General features: G+C 43.3%; 1 protein-coding gene across 1 annotated transcript in view; it reads right to left on the bottom strand.

The window, feature by feature from the left end:
- The window catches only part of MYBBP1A (MYB binding protein 1a), a 49580-nt gene that overhangs the window by 27864 nt on the left and 5042 nt on the right, over positions 1–16674 (bottom strand). The window contains exons 9-23 of the mRNA XM_042879613.1: positions 14714–15003; positions 14294–14401; positions 13577–13702; positions 12790–12996; positions 12033–12141; positions 11541–11628; positions 10466–10617; positions 9771–9860; positions 8969–9109; positions 8397–8561; positions 7195–7352; positions 6209–6343; positions 4891–5002; positions 2595–2726; positions 1291–1359 (exon numbers count right to left, since the gene is read on the bottom strand). Coding sequence (XP_042735547.1) covers positions 1291–1359; positions 2595–2726; positions 4891–5002; positions 6209–6343; positions 7195–7352; positions 8397–8561; positions 8969–9109; positions 9771–9860; positions 10466–10617; positions 11541–11628; positions 12033–12141; positions 12790–12996; positions 13577–13702; positions 14294–14401; positions 14714–15003 — 2082 coding nt within the window. The remainder of the gene's footprint in view (positions 1–1290; positions 1360–2594; positions 2727–4890; positions 5003–6208; positions 6344–7194; positions 7353–8396; positions 8562–8968; positions 9110–9770; positions 9861–10465; positions 10618–11540; positions 11629–12032; positions 12142–12789; positions 12997–13576; positions 13703–14293; positions 14402–14713; positions 15004–16674) is intronic.

Below are 16674 nucleotides of genomic sequence, written 5' to 3'. Positions count from 1 at the left end.
TCTGCGAAAAGGTGAAGCTGCAACTCCAAATGCCAAAGTATGTATTTGCATAGCTTACTCTCCACGTTGCCTTTGTTTTAACAGCAGTGTACGTGTGTTCTCTATTTACTCTCCCACACACAGCACACTGCATGTCCTCCCCTTTTCCCACCCACAGATAAACTGGCTCTGCAAACAAAACACGTTCAGATAACTGTGGAGGCCCCGAAAAAAGGACAGTGCTACTCCCCCTGGGGAAGCAAAGATACCCATGTAAATCAAGTTGTCTGCTTGGGATGTTGTTCTGGTTTCCTGAGGATAGGATCAAGTACACACCTTATAATTAATTTAGCTGTCACGTGTGTAACACATCCTTACTCCTACACACTGAGAGACTACTAATAGCTTAATTCTCTTTTGTTGTTGTTGTTTTTAAATCACAGCCATTCCCGTTGGGTAAAGCAGCCTTAAAGTAAACACATACCTAGACTTTCACGTTCCTTCCAGTGATCAGAAACAACAAAACAGCTGTTTATGAATCAGAAAGGTCAATGCACTTCTGCAAGGGACAGATGCACGTTACAGCCAGAGGGTGGGAAAGTTTGAGACACAGTGCTACTGGCCTAAAGGGGTTTTGGTTATTAACTGTGTGGAAGATACCCCCATTGCAGTTCACACTGCAGTGCAAACCCAGCCAGACCTCATTCCCCACTCACGTAACAGTAGGCTGTGCAGTCATCCTGCAGTGTTTTATCAATAAGGTTCCACTAATTTTACATTAGCTTACACATGTGCAGTCAACCATCAAAATCAGATCTATAATACAGGTGGTTTCAAAGCAGAAAGAGAAGCACGTGGCCTGGAAATCACAGAATCACACAATGGTTTGGGCTGTAAATGCAGGACTGCTGGCCATGTGCAGAACAAGACTCAGAAAGCTAACCTGGAGTTACCATTGGGAGGCAAGGATTATAACAGGCTGTGTTACACAGGAACATCTCACTAGTAAGTAAGAAAGTAACCAAGAAGTAAGTGACTGAAGCCAAGATCTACGGCAAACAGCCCTCAACCCTGGAAGTGGCAGCTCCTAAAGGAAACACTACCAAAGAAACTCTGTGACTGTGATACATCAGCCACTTCCACAACTTCAGACACACACCTGAAGCAGCAAGGCAGTATCTGCCAATTCTCCAAATTGGGCAGCCCTAAAGGCAGCAATAAGCATATTAAGCACCATCTGAATTGCTGTGCTGAAGTGACTTCTCTGATTGACTGTTTAATACAGCTTTGTTTGTTTGCTTTCCTTCTTACCTGCTGATGTTCCCTGGCTCCTGCTGTGATAGACTTCACAAGGATGTCTATTAATGGCTTGCACATGATCTGTAACAATAAGAGATCGAGTCTTTCTTTATCTTATTATCTTGGGCAAGAAGAAAATTCCACAAGAAAGATGTCCAGAGATCAGCAACATCTTATTTGAAAATCAACAACTTTGTTCACAGCAGCCCTGTAAAATTTTGATCACAACAAAATCAGCAGCAAAACTTTTTACTTGGAAAGGATCAGGAAAATGCCTGATTCTTGATTTAAGTCTCTACCCCCCGATATTTTCTGTAGGCAGCTCATTTCATGCAGAGGAACAGCTTCACAGGCAAAGGAAAACATGCTGAGTTAGACTGGAGAAAGTCAGAGCTGGGAAAAGGTCCCATTCCATGCACTAAAGGGCCAGAAACAGCTGTCAGGAGGACAGCATCTCTAGAGATATATTATCTTAAAATCACACCCTGCAACAATTCATGGTCAAAACAACATTTGCAGGGCAGGGTTTCATGTCAGCAAAGCCTGCCGAATCTCTTTTCTGGCCTAATCCAACAATTTCTAGTTTCTATACAAAATCCTTCCAACTCCACGGGGAGAAAGAATCCAGACACAAGAAATGAGAAAGCATGTGGATTGCAAATACCTTACTGGCAGATTTCCAATGCCATCTATCAGGCATTGGAAGAAACAGAAACAGCAATCTGCTGTAAAGTTCACTAAAACCTTGTGCAGATGGTCATTTCATCCACACCACCTAAAGCAGCTTCCATAAGGGGGCAAGAAGACTACTGAAAGAACAGATAGCTCTAGCAAGTGGGTAAAACCCAGCTTTAAAAAAGCCAGTATCCACATAAATCATTGCTTTTGTTTTATAAAAGGGATGAGCTTAAAGATTTAAAAAGTCCTTTCTGCAAGGAACAGCTGTATGGAATCCACGAGCTCTAGAAACATGGACAGGAGCTGTTCAAACAAGCTGGCCCCTTCTGCCTTTGTGCAAGCACTGCTTATCCACGTGGTCTTGAATACTGGTAGAAAATTAGATCTTCTCTTTAATAAGCAGCCTTTTATTCCCCTACATTCTCCATGCTGTATCCCAACCCAAAGCAGAGTGGTCCTCCGCAGCACTGGTATCAAAACACACACTATTCAGAGTTTAAGAAGGTGAAAATCCGAGGAAGCCCTGCAACAATTTTAACAGCCCACAACAAACTGGAAAAGTTTCTCTCCTTTCTCCAGACTTACAGCTGTATTTTGGAGCCACGAGAAGGAAGTGCCCCATACAGGCAGCAACTTACCGGGAAGCGGGTGAAGAGATCGAGAAACATGGAGCTTGTGAGGGCACTGTTTCGTTTGCTCAAGAATTGTGTCAGTGCTTGCTGATATATCAAAGTCACTCTCTCCACGTCCAAGCAGCCTGTGCTCAAAAGCTACAGGGAAAAAGCAGAACAAAAATTTTCCCCTGAAACAAGAATGATTCATTGCTATTCAATTCATATCAACCATTGCACGCTGATTTTTCCAACAGCTCAGTGCTCCCAGTTTATCTGAAACAGGCCTATGGAATAGAACATATTGCCAAGAAGAAACAACAAAGCAGGTCCCAAGTTCCAATAGCAGTATGGCCATGTTAGTGAAGCGTAGCACGGCTTCCTAATAAGATTAATTATACTAGATGCAGTGTGGTTTCATGCAAGGGCTGTATTGCTGGGGTTGTGGCAAGTATGTATAGCTCACATTAGGTTCACAATCCTGCAGCAGCTGTGCTGTACACATGAGTTCTCAGCTGTACAGCCATCTGAAGCTGTAGATGCAGCTCAATATACCACGTAGCAGCTCTGCCCAGGATTTGTCAGTGCCCAGCAGACAAGCCCTGGTGCCAATCAGGGAACCAGCAATTCTAGACACGTGTAATGCTCTAATATCTCCCTCTGGTGGGGAAAAAGAAAGCCAGACAGGCAGCAGGAAAATGAGACCTGCAGAAGCAACATGGATCTAAATGAACAGCATGCAGGCGAACGAGGAGGGCAGCACCACATCCTGACATTCCTGACTGTTCTCACACTGCCCAGGAGGTACAACTCTCCGGGAAGGAAAGGGGATCAAAGCTGGGATCTTCACAACAGTACAGGGGCCCTACTGCTACTGCAGCTGAACACAAGCAAGACCAAAAAAGGCAAGATGGCTCTGAAGTGCCTATGCTTGGTAATTATTTGATGTATGTAACTGTAGAGGAGAAAACAGATGCTTTCCCACACAGATATTGTCATCAAACATTTCTTTTGCACTAACAGTCTTTTCCATCAATGTGACCACTGCATCATATGGTCTGTTCTAGTTCCACTTTGCTGATTACTGAAAAGCTCCAGAATGTCCTCACAAAGCACTGCTCATTGGAAACACACCACGCTTGTTCTCTCCAAAAAGACCTTCCTGGCCTCAAAACAACATCAGCACCAATAGAATCACACAGACCAAACTGTGTCACTTCTCTAAAACCAGCAACTCACTTTAACTGCTGGCTGTGCTCTTGGCACAGCAAGACTACAGCTCTGTTCCTCATAGGAATAATAGTCTTTGCTGTGAAGCCGCACAAGGATGCAGCATGTCTCACCCTAGCCTCACCATCAAGTATGTTGTTTATGTTTCCCATAGATCTCCTCCTTTGTTTTTCTTTCCAGGAAGGCCAGCACAGAACAAGAGCTGCTTGGATTAGCAGTCTTGGTTTCTCACAAAGCCTTAGAAACATTGACTGCCTTTTCAGCCACTAATAATATCTCATTGTCTGTAATTTCCAGACCCTCCCTTGACATAAGCTAGTCCTGTTTGTATTCCTCCCACACTAATGTTAACAAAATTAAGGCTCTAATTCCTGCACACAATTTGAGAGATCCAGAGGCAAGTGCAGGCTAGCTGGAAAAACCCTCCTGATTTCTAGTGGGGTGACTGCAAGGGGCTGCCCAATACACAGGGCCACCAAATTCAGACACCTGTAACATTCAGCAGATTTTCAGCAAAAATGAGCAAAATTTCAGTAGGTGAAAGTGAAACAGACAGTAAAGCTCCTCAGCTGATACACTCACGAAGCAGAACCAGGTGAAGAGCCTTCCAGCAACCAACTACCACCAAAATCAGGGTTGCTCTACCCTTTTTTCACTTGAACTACTCAGCCCGAATCTCAGGGAGAGAGGAGTTCACCCTCATCCACCACAGTCCTATGCACCCCTGCTCCTCAGCACCCTCCCAAAAAAGAACTCAGACTGCAAAGAGGTTAATACAAAAAAAAACCCCAAAAAACCAGCACATCAGACAGAACAGCAATAAATACACATCAAGCATTTTGGGTAATTAACACAGATCCAGTGTCCATCAGCAGCCCCTGGTGGCCACGGGCAAACAGGAACTGCAAAGACAGGAGGGTGAGGCAGAACGGAATGGAGAACATGACATTTTATGGCATGGAAAAGGAATCATACAGACAGCTATCTGCAGACAGCAGAAACAGTGAGACTGAATAAGCAATGTCCTCTCAGCAAAATGAGGTAATGCAAGTTTACTGGCAAAAACATTGCCTTGACAGCAGGCTGCTCTTACCTGACAAGCCTGTGGGATGGTGTTTGTCTGCTTCTTTGACAGAGGGACAGGAGGAGCTGGTGATTTATCTGACACATTTCCCCTCAACACTTTGAGCAGGTATAAGGAGGCACTTAAAAGAAATGAAAAAGAGGACAATAGCAGTTACCAGTGTCACTGCACAGCCACCTGAGGGCAGAGGCCAAGTGATGCAGGCAGCTTGCTCTCTACCAACAGAAGATTAGAGTCTGAGAGGGTCCCTTCTCCTGATTTAACACACTCTTGACAGATTTAAAGAAAATCTTAAGAGGCTGCATCATTTCACTGTCTGTCACCACAGTCACAAACATCTCCACTACCAGCTTGGTTTCCTCAAGCTCATGCTGCATGCTGCCAGTTTTGACTAGCACTTCTGTATTTGCTCAGGCTTCCAGAGCCCAGTCAGCACCACAGTGCAGCCCTCTCAGCCCAGGCTGCTCTGTGCCTGGAAAGCTCAGGCAGATCATCAGAAAGGGCATGCAGAAAGCCTGCACTTCTAGAGAATGTGCGTCAACTGTGCAGGCACACAACAGCTCTGCTCAGCACTAGCTCTGGCAGAAGCTGGCAGGGAGCCATGCAGCACACAGCCAGGACGTACCATGGCTCCTGCACAGCCACAGGCTGGGTGTGCTGCAGGGCCAACACTGTCCCATGGCACTGGGTGAACCATGCAACATGGCACCCACACACACAGTTGTGTACAGAGTATGAAAGTCTCCCTGAATTCACCTGCAAGCTACAAGAAAGCCTACAGGTGAGAGCCATTTCCATTTACACCAGGAAACAGCAAGATTACTTATAATTCCTAGCAGATACACATCTGGCTTATCCTAATTCACTGCATTCAGTGGCAAAGGAGATACTGGTATGTACAGACAGAAGCCAGCATCATTACAATCCTCAGTGAGCTATCATGGAGACAGGAAACCACAGTATTTACAGAATCATCATTGCAGACAGACCATAAATTAAACTCATCCCTGTGCTGAATCACGTACAATCCATTACTCTCTGATGAAGCCTCAAGGGAGCTTCCCATCACTATTAGCAAAGGTGTATATGACAACTGCTATACTGCAGATCATCAACAAAAAATAGACATCTCTGTTTGAAAATGCTCCACAGTGCCAAGCTGACTGACTAGTGCTCATGTAAGACTCAGATACAGGCACATGGCCTTCACAGACTTTCTCAGCTCTCTGAACTGTTGTAATATGCAATATTATGCCTGCTTACAGACCAGCCACAATCACAGCACTGCCCACAGAACACAGTACAGAAGCTCTTTTTTAACACTTACCTGAAATAATAGAGAGCCACTGAAGAATCAGTGTGCTTGCAAGCTTTTTTCACAAGCCTCTCCACAAAGGTGTGCAAATCATCTTGCAGGACATCCACTCTCTTGCAGTACTGCTTAGCTCGGCATAACGAGTTCCTGAAAGAAGCATTAAGCACAAACCCAAAGCCATTACCTCCAAGAAGAGCTCTAGGGAAAAGATGTCTGAACTCTCATCACTGGGCTTAGCATAACACAACAAAAAAATGGTGCTAGCTCTGGGCAGCAAAGGAAACACACATTGCTGAGGCAAGAAGGGTGAGCAGAATCACTGCTCTCCACCTTGAAGCAGCTACTTGAGCAACAGAATCAACATTCTTCCAGAGTTCCACCAAGTGAAACTGGCAGCCAGAAACCATGCTACAGCAGAACTACTTCACAAAAGGGGAAGAGAGCAGCACTTCAGAGCAGTGCTGAGAACATCAGGGAGAGGGTAGAGGGCACACATCACAACACACACCGTGCACTATGCCTGTCTTGTTTATATCCTTCCTCACTGCCAGTAAGCAGAGACAATCTGTACTTTGCCTGTATTAGTAATAATTTCTTGGGAGTTCTGTTCCAGCCACAGCAGCAACTCTGTAAGCCCAGAGAGTTGTTGAACCATTCAACTCAGAGGTCAGAGGCCTGGGGAGATATTCAGAGACATGGTACTGTGCCTGCAATAGCAAATATTTGTTCTGCAGGTTTCCACTTGCAAATTGGTTTAATGCTTGAAGTCCCTTAGACTAGAAGACTCAGGTCCTGAATGCTTTCTTGCATGTTATGGCCAAGCACTGTCTGTGTTTGTGTGTGTGTGCATGTGTGTGATGACAATAACCTAATTCCACATTGTCAATAAACACAGCAATTGTCTCCATTCTTAAAAAGAGAAACTTCAGGGATTCATCTAATACTACTGGTGTCATGAAAAAGCCCCCACCTACAGCAAGAGGATTAAGGACACTTACGTGAAGATATGAGCTGTTTTCTGGAGGAAATCAACCTCCTGCTTGTCTGCGTCTGAGCTCATGCACTGTTCAATCACTTGAAGCAGAGGCTCAATGATGTCAAACACCAGGGGGTTCTCTGGTTGCTTACTCAGGAACACTTCAACCAGATCCAGCACCTGAAAACACAGTTACTGAGGTGAGAACTAATGTAAACAAGGAACAGAGGATGGATTATCCAAAGCAGCTCCTTCAAACTGGAGCAGTGGCAGCTGGAAGATGTCTGAAGAAAACTATATTTACAGCTGAGATCTGTACACTTCCTGCTATCATTTCTAATGTTAGGACATGATAAAGTGAAGACTAAATGTTTGAAACTGAAGATTAAAAGCTGCTGGTTAACTCTAGCCTATTTTGTGCAGTGGCACCACTTAGAAACAGCAGTTATGAGAGCCACCACCACTCAGCCAGACCTGAAGTCACTGTAATTTGGCACAGATCTGTTAGTTCTTACACCCGTAAGTCCCCTTTGTCTTCCAGACACTGCATGACCATATAATCATATTCTTATCACACAGCATCAGAATAGAAAAGCAGCAAAGCCAATGGCTCACTACACAAACCAGCCTTTCTCCTAGCTACTGTGACACCAGATGTTTCTATACACGAGCAGCTGGAGCTGTTCCTGCATGCCTGACTGCCTTGTACCATACCATGATGGCATCAGGTGGCCTCCAGTCAGTATTACAGACACAAAATAACCAGGAGGGGGTTAAACACATCCCTCCTGATTTTTATTAGCATAACAAGTTAAGAAAAAATTTAAGCTGCAAGGTTACCAGGAGGGATTTTATGTGCATCACACTGAGGCACATCAAGCTTGTCCAGTTTACAAAAACTGACAGGTACCTGCCTTATGGGTAAGTGCAGGGAGAGAGCCAGCCAGCTCAAGCATTTCAGACAAGCAAATCAAGCCCACAGCTCATTTTTTAAACAGCACAACCTTGTTTTCTTTTTTGAGTCAGTATGTGAAGCCCCAGTCACTGCCCATGACCTTGCTGCATCAGGTGCAGTACAAGCCAGAAAAATCCAGTCCAATCTCCATGAGCTTACAACATACATGAATGTCCAAACTATTTAGCATTAAGTAGCTCATAGCACTCAGTAGGCTACAGCAAGCAAGCTGGCAGGCCAAAGCTCTTTGCTTGGGATACTTATCTCACCTTAATCTTGAAATCCCTCCGCAGGATCTTCTCCTTCCGTATCCTGTCTTTCTCATCCTTCTTTGCTTGGATCCGTTTCTGCTGTTCTGCAAAGAGAGCTGAGATGTTCTTGTCGAGAGCCATCATAGCCTCATCATCCAGTTCTTCATCACTGTCATCTTCTCCCTTTTGTTTTTTTAGAATGCAAAAACTACGTGTCACTTCACGTACTTCAAAAACAGCTCCTAACACTCACCTGCCCAGGACAGCCCCAGCTCTGCAGGGACACAAAAACAGACACTACATAATAGCATCTCAAAGCTTTAGTTCCCATCCATCTCATTGACTGCAGGTAGGAAAGCAAGCTATCGGGCTAGACTAAGGAAGCAACAGTGCTCAGGACACCCTGACAATAAATGAAAGAAAGAATGACTTACTGTCTTTGAAGCTCCTGACCTTCTGCATCAAATGCCACGTAAAGATGACAGCTAAGGTTATCACCACATTGGCTCAGACAGAATGTGGGGTTTTAATAATTTTTCACCACCCCAGACCTCCTGGTATCTCTATCAAGGTAGGTACTCAAAACATACCAATGCATTCCCTGCTTGAAGAACATTAATCAGCTGACTGCGAAAATCTTCATCCACTTCTTCATTCTTCTCATCTTCACTGTCATTCTCTTCCTCGGTGTCACCATCATCTGAGGAGTCTTCACTTTCATCATCATCATCCTGAGGAAGAAAAGTTCATCTCCTGATCCCACCATTCCTCAGGCCCTGCTTAATTCTCAAATGTGTCACTGGTCAGAAATAAAAGTCAAGCCCTCCCTGCTCTCTTGCCTGCAGCCCTCAGATAACAACAGGCATCAGGTCATCACAAGAGCTTAGAGCAGAATATCGCACAGACTTACCTCTCTGTCACACTGAATGTGCCTTAAAAAAGAAGCTTCTAAGGAAGAACTGAAGTAACAGCCCTCCATCTGACTTCCCTTTCTGCTAACAATTAATAATGTTTCGTGACCTGAATATCTGCAGTTCTTAGAGCCCAAGATCTTGAATTCAGATGATCGTGCATCATGACCACAATTCGATCTGTGGCTGCAGAGAGGCCTGTGCTAATCTCAGGATGTAGGCAATTCTCAGGAAGTCTCACCTGTTCAAACAGCCATACCCACAACAGCATTTTCCTTCAATCTCAAGAGACTAATAAACATGCACTTCCAGCAAACCATTTGTGTGTTCCACATATAAAATAAATCCTAATAGAGCCAAAGCCATTTCATTCAAGGCAGAGAAATGCAGTTATGTCCATTACAACTGATCAGCAGAAATGTTACTGTTAAATGCTGAAGGTCTGACAATTGTTTGGCACAAGAAATGCCACATCAATTACCGTGTCCTGTGCAGACTTGATCTTTTTCTCTGATTCTTCCACCACCACAACAGCACTTTCTTCATCCTGATCTTGGTACGGGTCAAGAACCTGCAGAAATGAGGGACTGTTTTTCCTTTTTTTCAGTGCTTTGTTTTAATGCCTTTGCGTGCACAAAAGATGTGAATTTCAGCTCGCATGGACAGCTGAATGATGACATAGTAAGGGCATGCAACTTTCTGACTTTTAATACCATGGTAGTCATGAAGTTCTTTCTATAAGATACAAAGAAGGTGCAGAGGTTGGAGACAGATCACACATTTGATTTGTTACAAGTCTAGGTTCATGTTTCAAGTACTGCCATCTCTATGCTACTCTCTCAGAAGACACCACCTTACTCAGTGGTGTGACCAGCTCCAGTTTTCAGTGTTGGTTATTTTTAGTGCATCTATGCTTAATCTTTTCAGAAAAAGCTCTCTTTGATATTCATGTATAAAACGTACCAGCTTTATAAAACGCATCAAGAACTTCCTCAGCCCCAAACTGCTAAGGAACATAGCCTAAAATTAGATCACATGCTCTCACAAAGAAATCATCCACAATCTGCTTTTAAATTGCAGCAGCACACATAAGACAGACATTTTTTAAATCAAGGAGGCTTTTATCTAACCCCAAAATAGAGACACGCTTCTCTGCCTGTTAGGGACAAGACTTACATCCAAGATCAGCTGCAGGCCCTTCTTGGTCAGGTTGGGACAGATCCGTCCAAACACGCTGTTGGAAATGCGGCGTATGAGCAGGCTGGGCTGGGCAAGGAGGGAGAGGAGGATTTCCACAATCACCTCAACCCATTCTGGCTCTGCGTTCTCTGCACAGGAACAAGCAATGGAAAAACAACTAACCAGAAGGAGAAACATACCTGAAATAGTTTTTAGATGATTGCAAAGCTTCAACAAGTAACAAAACCTCCAATTAATTTAATCATTACTTACATTAGCATTTTTGCTCTTCATGAGGTACCTATTTGACCACGTTAAAGCAATTAGCAGCAGCTAGTTAGCCAAACTACCTGATTTTTATAGGGTTTCCAATGAAATCAGTAGTCACAGGAGCCCAGGAAAAGAGGTTTGAGAGTGGTCCATTGTCTGAAAGACTGGAAATCCTTATCTTCATAAAACTAAGTCACCAAAAATTATGGCTTCTGTTCTGTAACCTACTAATTTACATAGGAATTAAGAAGAATAAGCCCATACTTAGAGACAAAGTCATAAGTATAAGACAGGTTGTTTTCTGCTCAAATCCCAACGTGTTTCTGCTGCTTTAGTTTAGTCTCACTTTGGGCGTGTGGAAATAGGTTGGGATTTGACCTGCCTTTCCTGTCAGGGAAAGAACCTGCCCTATGTGTGCACACAAAGATGCATCCAGACAGCCCAGGACTTGTGCTCCTGAAGTAATGACTTTCAGGATTGCCTGCTGTATTCAGCTAGCTCATGGGCAGCACAGAGCAAGGACTCAAAATGAATGAACTGTTGGATGCTGCTCATCTGAACAAGAAGTTCCGAAGCCCACCAACTCTGTAAGGGGCATATAGGAACACCATCAACTGAGGATGAGGATGGCAAGGTTGGACAACAGATTTGGAAAGATGAGGAAAGAATGAAGGAGAGGGGATTTTCCTGGGAAAAAGTGCATCAAACCAGAAATGATGCATGCAGAGTGATTCATTAATGCAGAACCGGCACTTTCTGTCTTTTGACAGGGCTTCAACAATCCCATTCAGAAAGGACTCACCAGTCTTTTTCTTCTTAGGTTCCTTGCTGAACGCCCTCTCTGTGCAGTTCAGAAGGTCACTCAGAAGATCCATTGTTTCAGATGGATTCTGTTTGACCACATGTAGACAGTAAGCACTCAGTTTGTGAATTCCCCAATATCAACAGCAACAAAAGGAATATATCCCAAACCTAAGGATCTCTTTAAAGAGTACAGGTATTAAAATCAGCTACTACAATTCCTCTACAGAGGAAAATATGAAACAAAGTACAATTGTTTCACCCAGCAACAAATCAATGGCACAACCAGTGCTTCCACCAAGCTTTGCCCCTGTAACTTGGTGTCTACAGGCAGTGTAAGAATCAGTTTATTAACTCCCAATTCCCATTTTTAGAAGCCAGAGGCAGCAAAAAGAGTAGATCTCTGAATACAAAGAAATTCTCCAGCTGGGTGTTCAGGAGGCTTTGCTATCAACACATTTTGCACAACTCATATTTGCTTCAGAGAGCTTACCTTGAAAAGATGAATGGCCATTAAAAGCAGAAGTTGCTGAAAAGCAAAGTGCTTGGCACTGTCTGTTTTACTTTTCTTCTTTTGCAGGTTCTTCACAGACTGGAGTGTTCTGAAGAAATAAATCCTTTTGAGTCTTTCACGATAACAACAGCAAACCCCCTCTTATGATCAGACTAAAATCATGACAAAATCTACAAAACCATTTTCTATACTCAACTTCTAATTTACTGATATTGGACATACATCCAATACATAATCTTAACAATAGCATCTCAACCTCTGTGTGGCTTACAAAACCTCTGCACTTGGACACAAGCTACATTCCTAATACTATAGCCAAGACAAAGACCCTTATCATGCCCAGAAAAGAGCATCAGGAAAGAGTCAGTGGGAAGTCTGAACGGGCATCCTAAGGAGAAAAGCTTAGCAGAGTTGCTAACTTGTTTAGGAGAGGGACTGTGAGTGAAAATAGGAAAGGACAGAACCACTTAACACACTGCTAACACACAGAATAAAACAGAATTGGGTGATGAGAAACAGGAAGGCATCTGAAACCCAAGTACCAGGTACAGGATACTGAAGGGAAGAAACACAACTGCTTCTGCCTGTTAAAAGGTTCTGTTGCAGCAGTCAGAACAAAAGGAGGAGGACAAGAGAATACAGCCAAAATCTTCTATTAGCCCAGAGACTAAAGCCCAGAGCCCTTTTTAGCTTCCTCATCCCATGATCCCAGCACACAGCCTCCCAAACTTCTCACCTCTCCCAGGCATCTCTCTGTTCCTTGGTAAAAGGCTTCACAGCTTTGACATACTTCTCACTGGAAAGCAGCTCACTGGCATACTCAACAAGATGAAAGATCCACAGCTTCCCATCTGCAGTCACACCATGGATGTGCTTCTCCCTCAAGGCTGCTGCCTCAGTTGTATCCCCCAAAACAGTCAAGGTATTTAAAGTCTGAAGCAACCTGAAAAGAAGAACAGCCAGCACATTATCATCAGATGAACAAGATGACCTTCTCCAAATTTGCCAAAATACCGTCCCCAGACAGCACTCAACATGGAGCTCTGGTCACTCATTTTAACCCGGATTCACAAGCTTAACTTTCAACCCATGCATGTATCCAGGCACAGTAATGTGCACCTCATTGCCTTGGTACCCCCAAAGATGCTCTACACTGACTACCATCCTTGTTCCCAGCTGTTTCCCATTCTTTGTCCCATTGTGTTCTCTACTTTCCCTCTACTGAGGTTAGAGCATCAGCCTGGGCAATCACCTGACAGTGTCTGTTATTCCATGCCTGTTTTATTGCTCAAACTCCATCTCCCTTAGCACACGGATCTATCAGTGGCTCACACACAGCCCAGACAAAAAGCCAACAGCAACCTGCGTGACCCCATCACCTCTCTCTTTAGTCCTTTTACTTTTTACTTTTTTTTTTTACTTTTTTTACTAGTTTGTAACAGAGACAACAGAAACCACATGTGTTTTATCTCCAGGAAAGACGAAAAAATACCAAACATAGGGCATGCCAGGAAAACTCTTACCCAAAGAAATAGTTTGCTGCCAGTGAGTGAGCTTGTTCATCTAGGGGTTCTGATATAAGGGCATTTGTCTCAGGTATTTGGGAAGTTTTTTTCTTGGTCTCAAAGAAAGCATGGAAGAAGCAAAACCTAGAATACACAAAATGAGAGAAAAAAATAATAAAAGTCAGTTAGGTCACAGTAGAGCAAAACCAGTCTATTTGCACAAAACTAATAGAACACAGCATATACAATATTTTCATAAGGATGTTTAAATACTGAGAAATACCATTCTCTACATTAAAACCCTTTTCTCCATGTACACAGGGTAAAGAAGAGAAAAAGGATGCTCATGATTTCACTCAAGTGAAGTGTCAACATTTGAGGCCACACAATACTCAGACTGTCACATTTGGGTTATATCCTCCAAGACTCAAACTGAAAATCACTATAATCTGACACAAGGATTAGAAGTGACATCTTCAAACAGTCTAAAGAAGGAACCCAACATTTACAAAAAACAAATGTGACTGAGTTGATTACAAGGGCCTGAACTACTTATGACAAGAGCTTGTCCAAGTCTGCAGAATGCATTTTAAAAACAGAACCTAATCTTCTAAATAACTAATTATGGAATATCTGTGTATCAATTTGCCATGAGAACAGCTTACCCAGAGCACTGATGTAGAGACAATAATTATTCCAAGCACATGTGGCATTCAGTCTTAGAACCATTCTCACCTGGAAATGTCCATCACAAGGCTCTCTTCTTTCTTCACAGGACTCTCAACAATGCTCATAAGTCGGTGGATGATCCATTTCCTTAATCGAGCAATCTTGTGCTGTGCTCTTTCAATAGGGAAGCGAACACAATCAGTAGCATGAACACCACACACAAATAAACACAAGGCACACGACCCAACGCAGCAAGAGGTGACTTTCACATAGAGGGTTTACATTAAGACTGGCAAAGTAAGTTATGTGGTAAGAAGCAACAGGTACATAAGAAGAGATACAACCTTCCCAAGCTTGCTTTTTACTACACAACAATCAATTTGCCCCACCAAGGGATTACAGTTCACCAGCACTGCTTTAAGAACTGCATTAGCAGCTCCCTTAACCACGAAACAGAATGAAAAGACGCATCATAGACGCACTCACATGTTTTTATTTTCCTGGTTCTGCTTTTGCCGGTTAGTTGAGAAGTCCAAACAACAGTCCAAGTCTGGCTTGAGGAACATGTCCTTGAGCCACTCAACGTATTTCTGCAATGCCACTGGCTGCAGGTGTCTAACTACCCTCCAAACGCTGGGTACCACTGGGTAGCCTTGATTGGTGACAGTAGAGAAGCCGATCATCACTGCTAGCTGCCTCTCCGGATCATCACAGCTGGTCAGGAATTTATCTACGTATGCTTCCATCTCTGGAGCAAACTTAAATCGGTCTGGAAGCTGAAAAACAGTCAAACAAGCAGGTTGGGAGCCGCACACTGAGCCTGCATGTCACTAGGAGAACAAATCACTACTGCAATAAGTGAATTAAAGCCACATGCCTGAACACTTTCATAAGGGATACAGCAGGTCATTGATTTCACTTCACATAAAAGGAATCACTGTAAGCAACCAAAGAATCCTGGCATGTACCTCAACCCTTCAATTTGGACTTTCCCAACCAGTCAAGCTTCAGCAGGCCAGACCACACATGGATCACTGCAGCTAAGCTCTTAGGTTGCTCAATTCTATTTTATGGGGATAGGTTCAGGATGTTTCTCCCACCATTTGCTTCACGCTTTCCCTCAATTCAGAAGTTCTCCCACATCATCATTTCTGGTCTCATCCAGCAGCCTGCTGGTCTACAGCACATGGGACAAATCCCACCTTCTCTCCCTGATGTCTCAAAAGTGTTGAGGCATTCTGAAAGAAGGGGGAGTTACCAGCATAACCTAAAAAAATAACACCAGCATGTCCTGAAGTGCAGCTGGTTTGTGCTAAAGCCTATTAGTGCTGTACTGGTCTGCAAGGCATACGGCTGGCAGACTGTCCAGCAGCATGCAGACCATCAGGACACATCCCATCTCACCACACATCCCATTCTGTCGTGACTTTTCACTGCCCACAGCGTTTATTGCCTTCACATTTGGTCTGGAAAAAAACAGAAGTATAACTGGCCCAACCCTGAAGAGAAGCTGTGGCTTCATTACAAAAATGCAACGTAACTTCTGTAAAAGAATGAAACAACTTGTCTGGTAATGTATCATAATCAATACAGAAACCTGCCAGGAATGGGAAAGGTAATGAAAGTTTAGGGAATGCTGCTTTTAAAAGAAGAGCTCTACAGATTTCTAATTAACCGCAAATCCATCCACCCATAACATAAATATTCCAACAAGCCATCTCACACAAAGCACAGTTTAGCAAGGTCCTGCTTTTCCTGGATTCAAAACCTCCTTATTTGTCTATCAGTATGAAAGCTGGGAGAAAAAAATAACAAGTGATTGGCTGCAAACAGGCTAATAGCTCACAGTGGGAATTTCATCATTTCTCAACAAAAATTTAATACATTTGCTCCCTTGGCTAAAAAAAAAACCAACAACAAAAAGCAGATTCGGTAAGCTAACTTCAATCATCACCACTCAAGCTTTGCCTAGTTTCATCTCCAAGAGCAACACGAATTCAATAAAAACTTACATTTGCTTACCAAAATAAACAACCTGCATAAAGGAAGGAAACAAAACAAAGAAAATAAAACTGAGATATTGTCTACTTCCTCATCAACAAAACCAGGCTTTTCTCTTTGCATACAGTTAGGCAGAGGTTGTCTTCAGCGAATTTGTGTATTTCAGACAGGAATTACATTAACAGATCTTTCGATGCACATGGAAGAACAGAAAAAAAGCCAAACACAAGAAAACAACTCAGCCAGTGGAAAAACCCTGGAGAAAACTGGTCCATATACGGAGGCACCATGGTAATCATTACTTGCAGAGCAAAGACACATCTATCACAGTTCTGGAACCAGAACAGAAAGACTGTCAAATCCAATCCCTCCCAAGAAAGGGCAATGATTTTTGGGCCCACTGCGAATGTTTAGGACTGCGTTAACATGACAGCCAAGTTAAAGAC

This window comes from Lagopus leucura, unplaced genomic scaffold (genome assembly GCF_019238085.1).
Source record: "Lagopus leucura isolate 7727_CA_CO unplaced genomic scaffold, USGS_WTPT01 Super-Scaffold_100024, whole genome shotgun sequence".
NCBI classification, from domain to species: Eukaryota; Metazoa; Chordata; class Aves; order Galliformes; family Phasianidae; genus Lagopus; species Lagopus leucura.
Note: the sequence above shows the minus strand (reverse complement) of the source record. Positions and strands in the feature narration are given on the sequence as shown.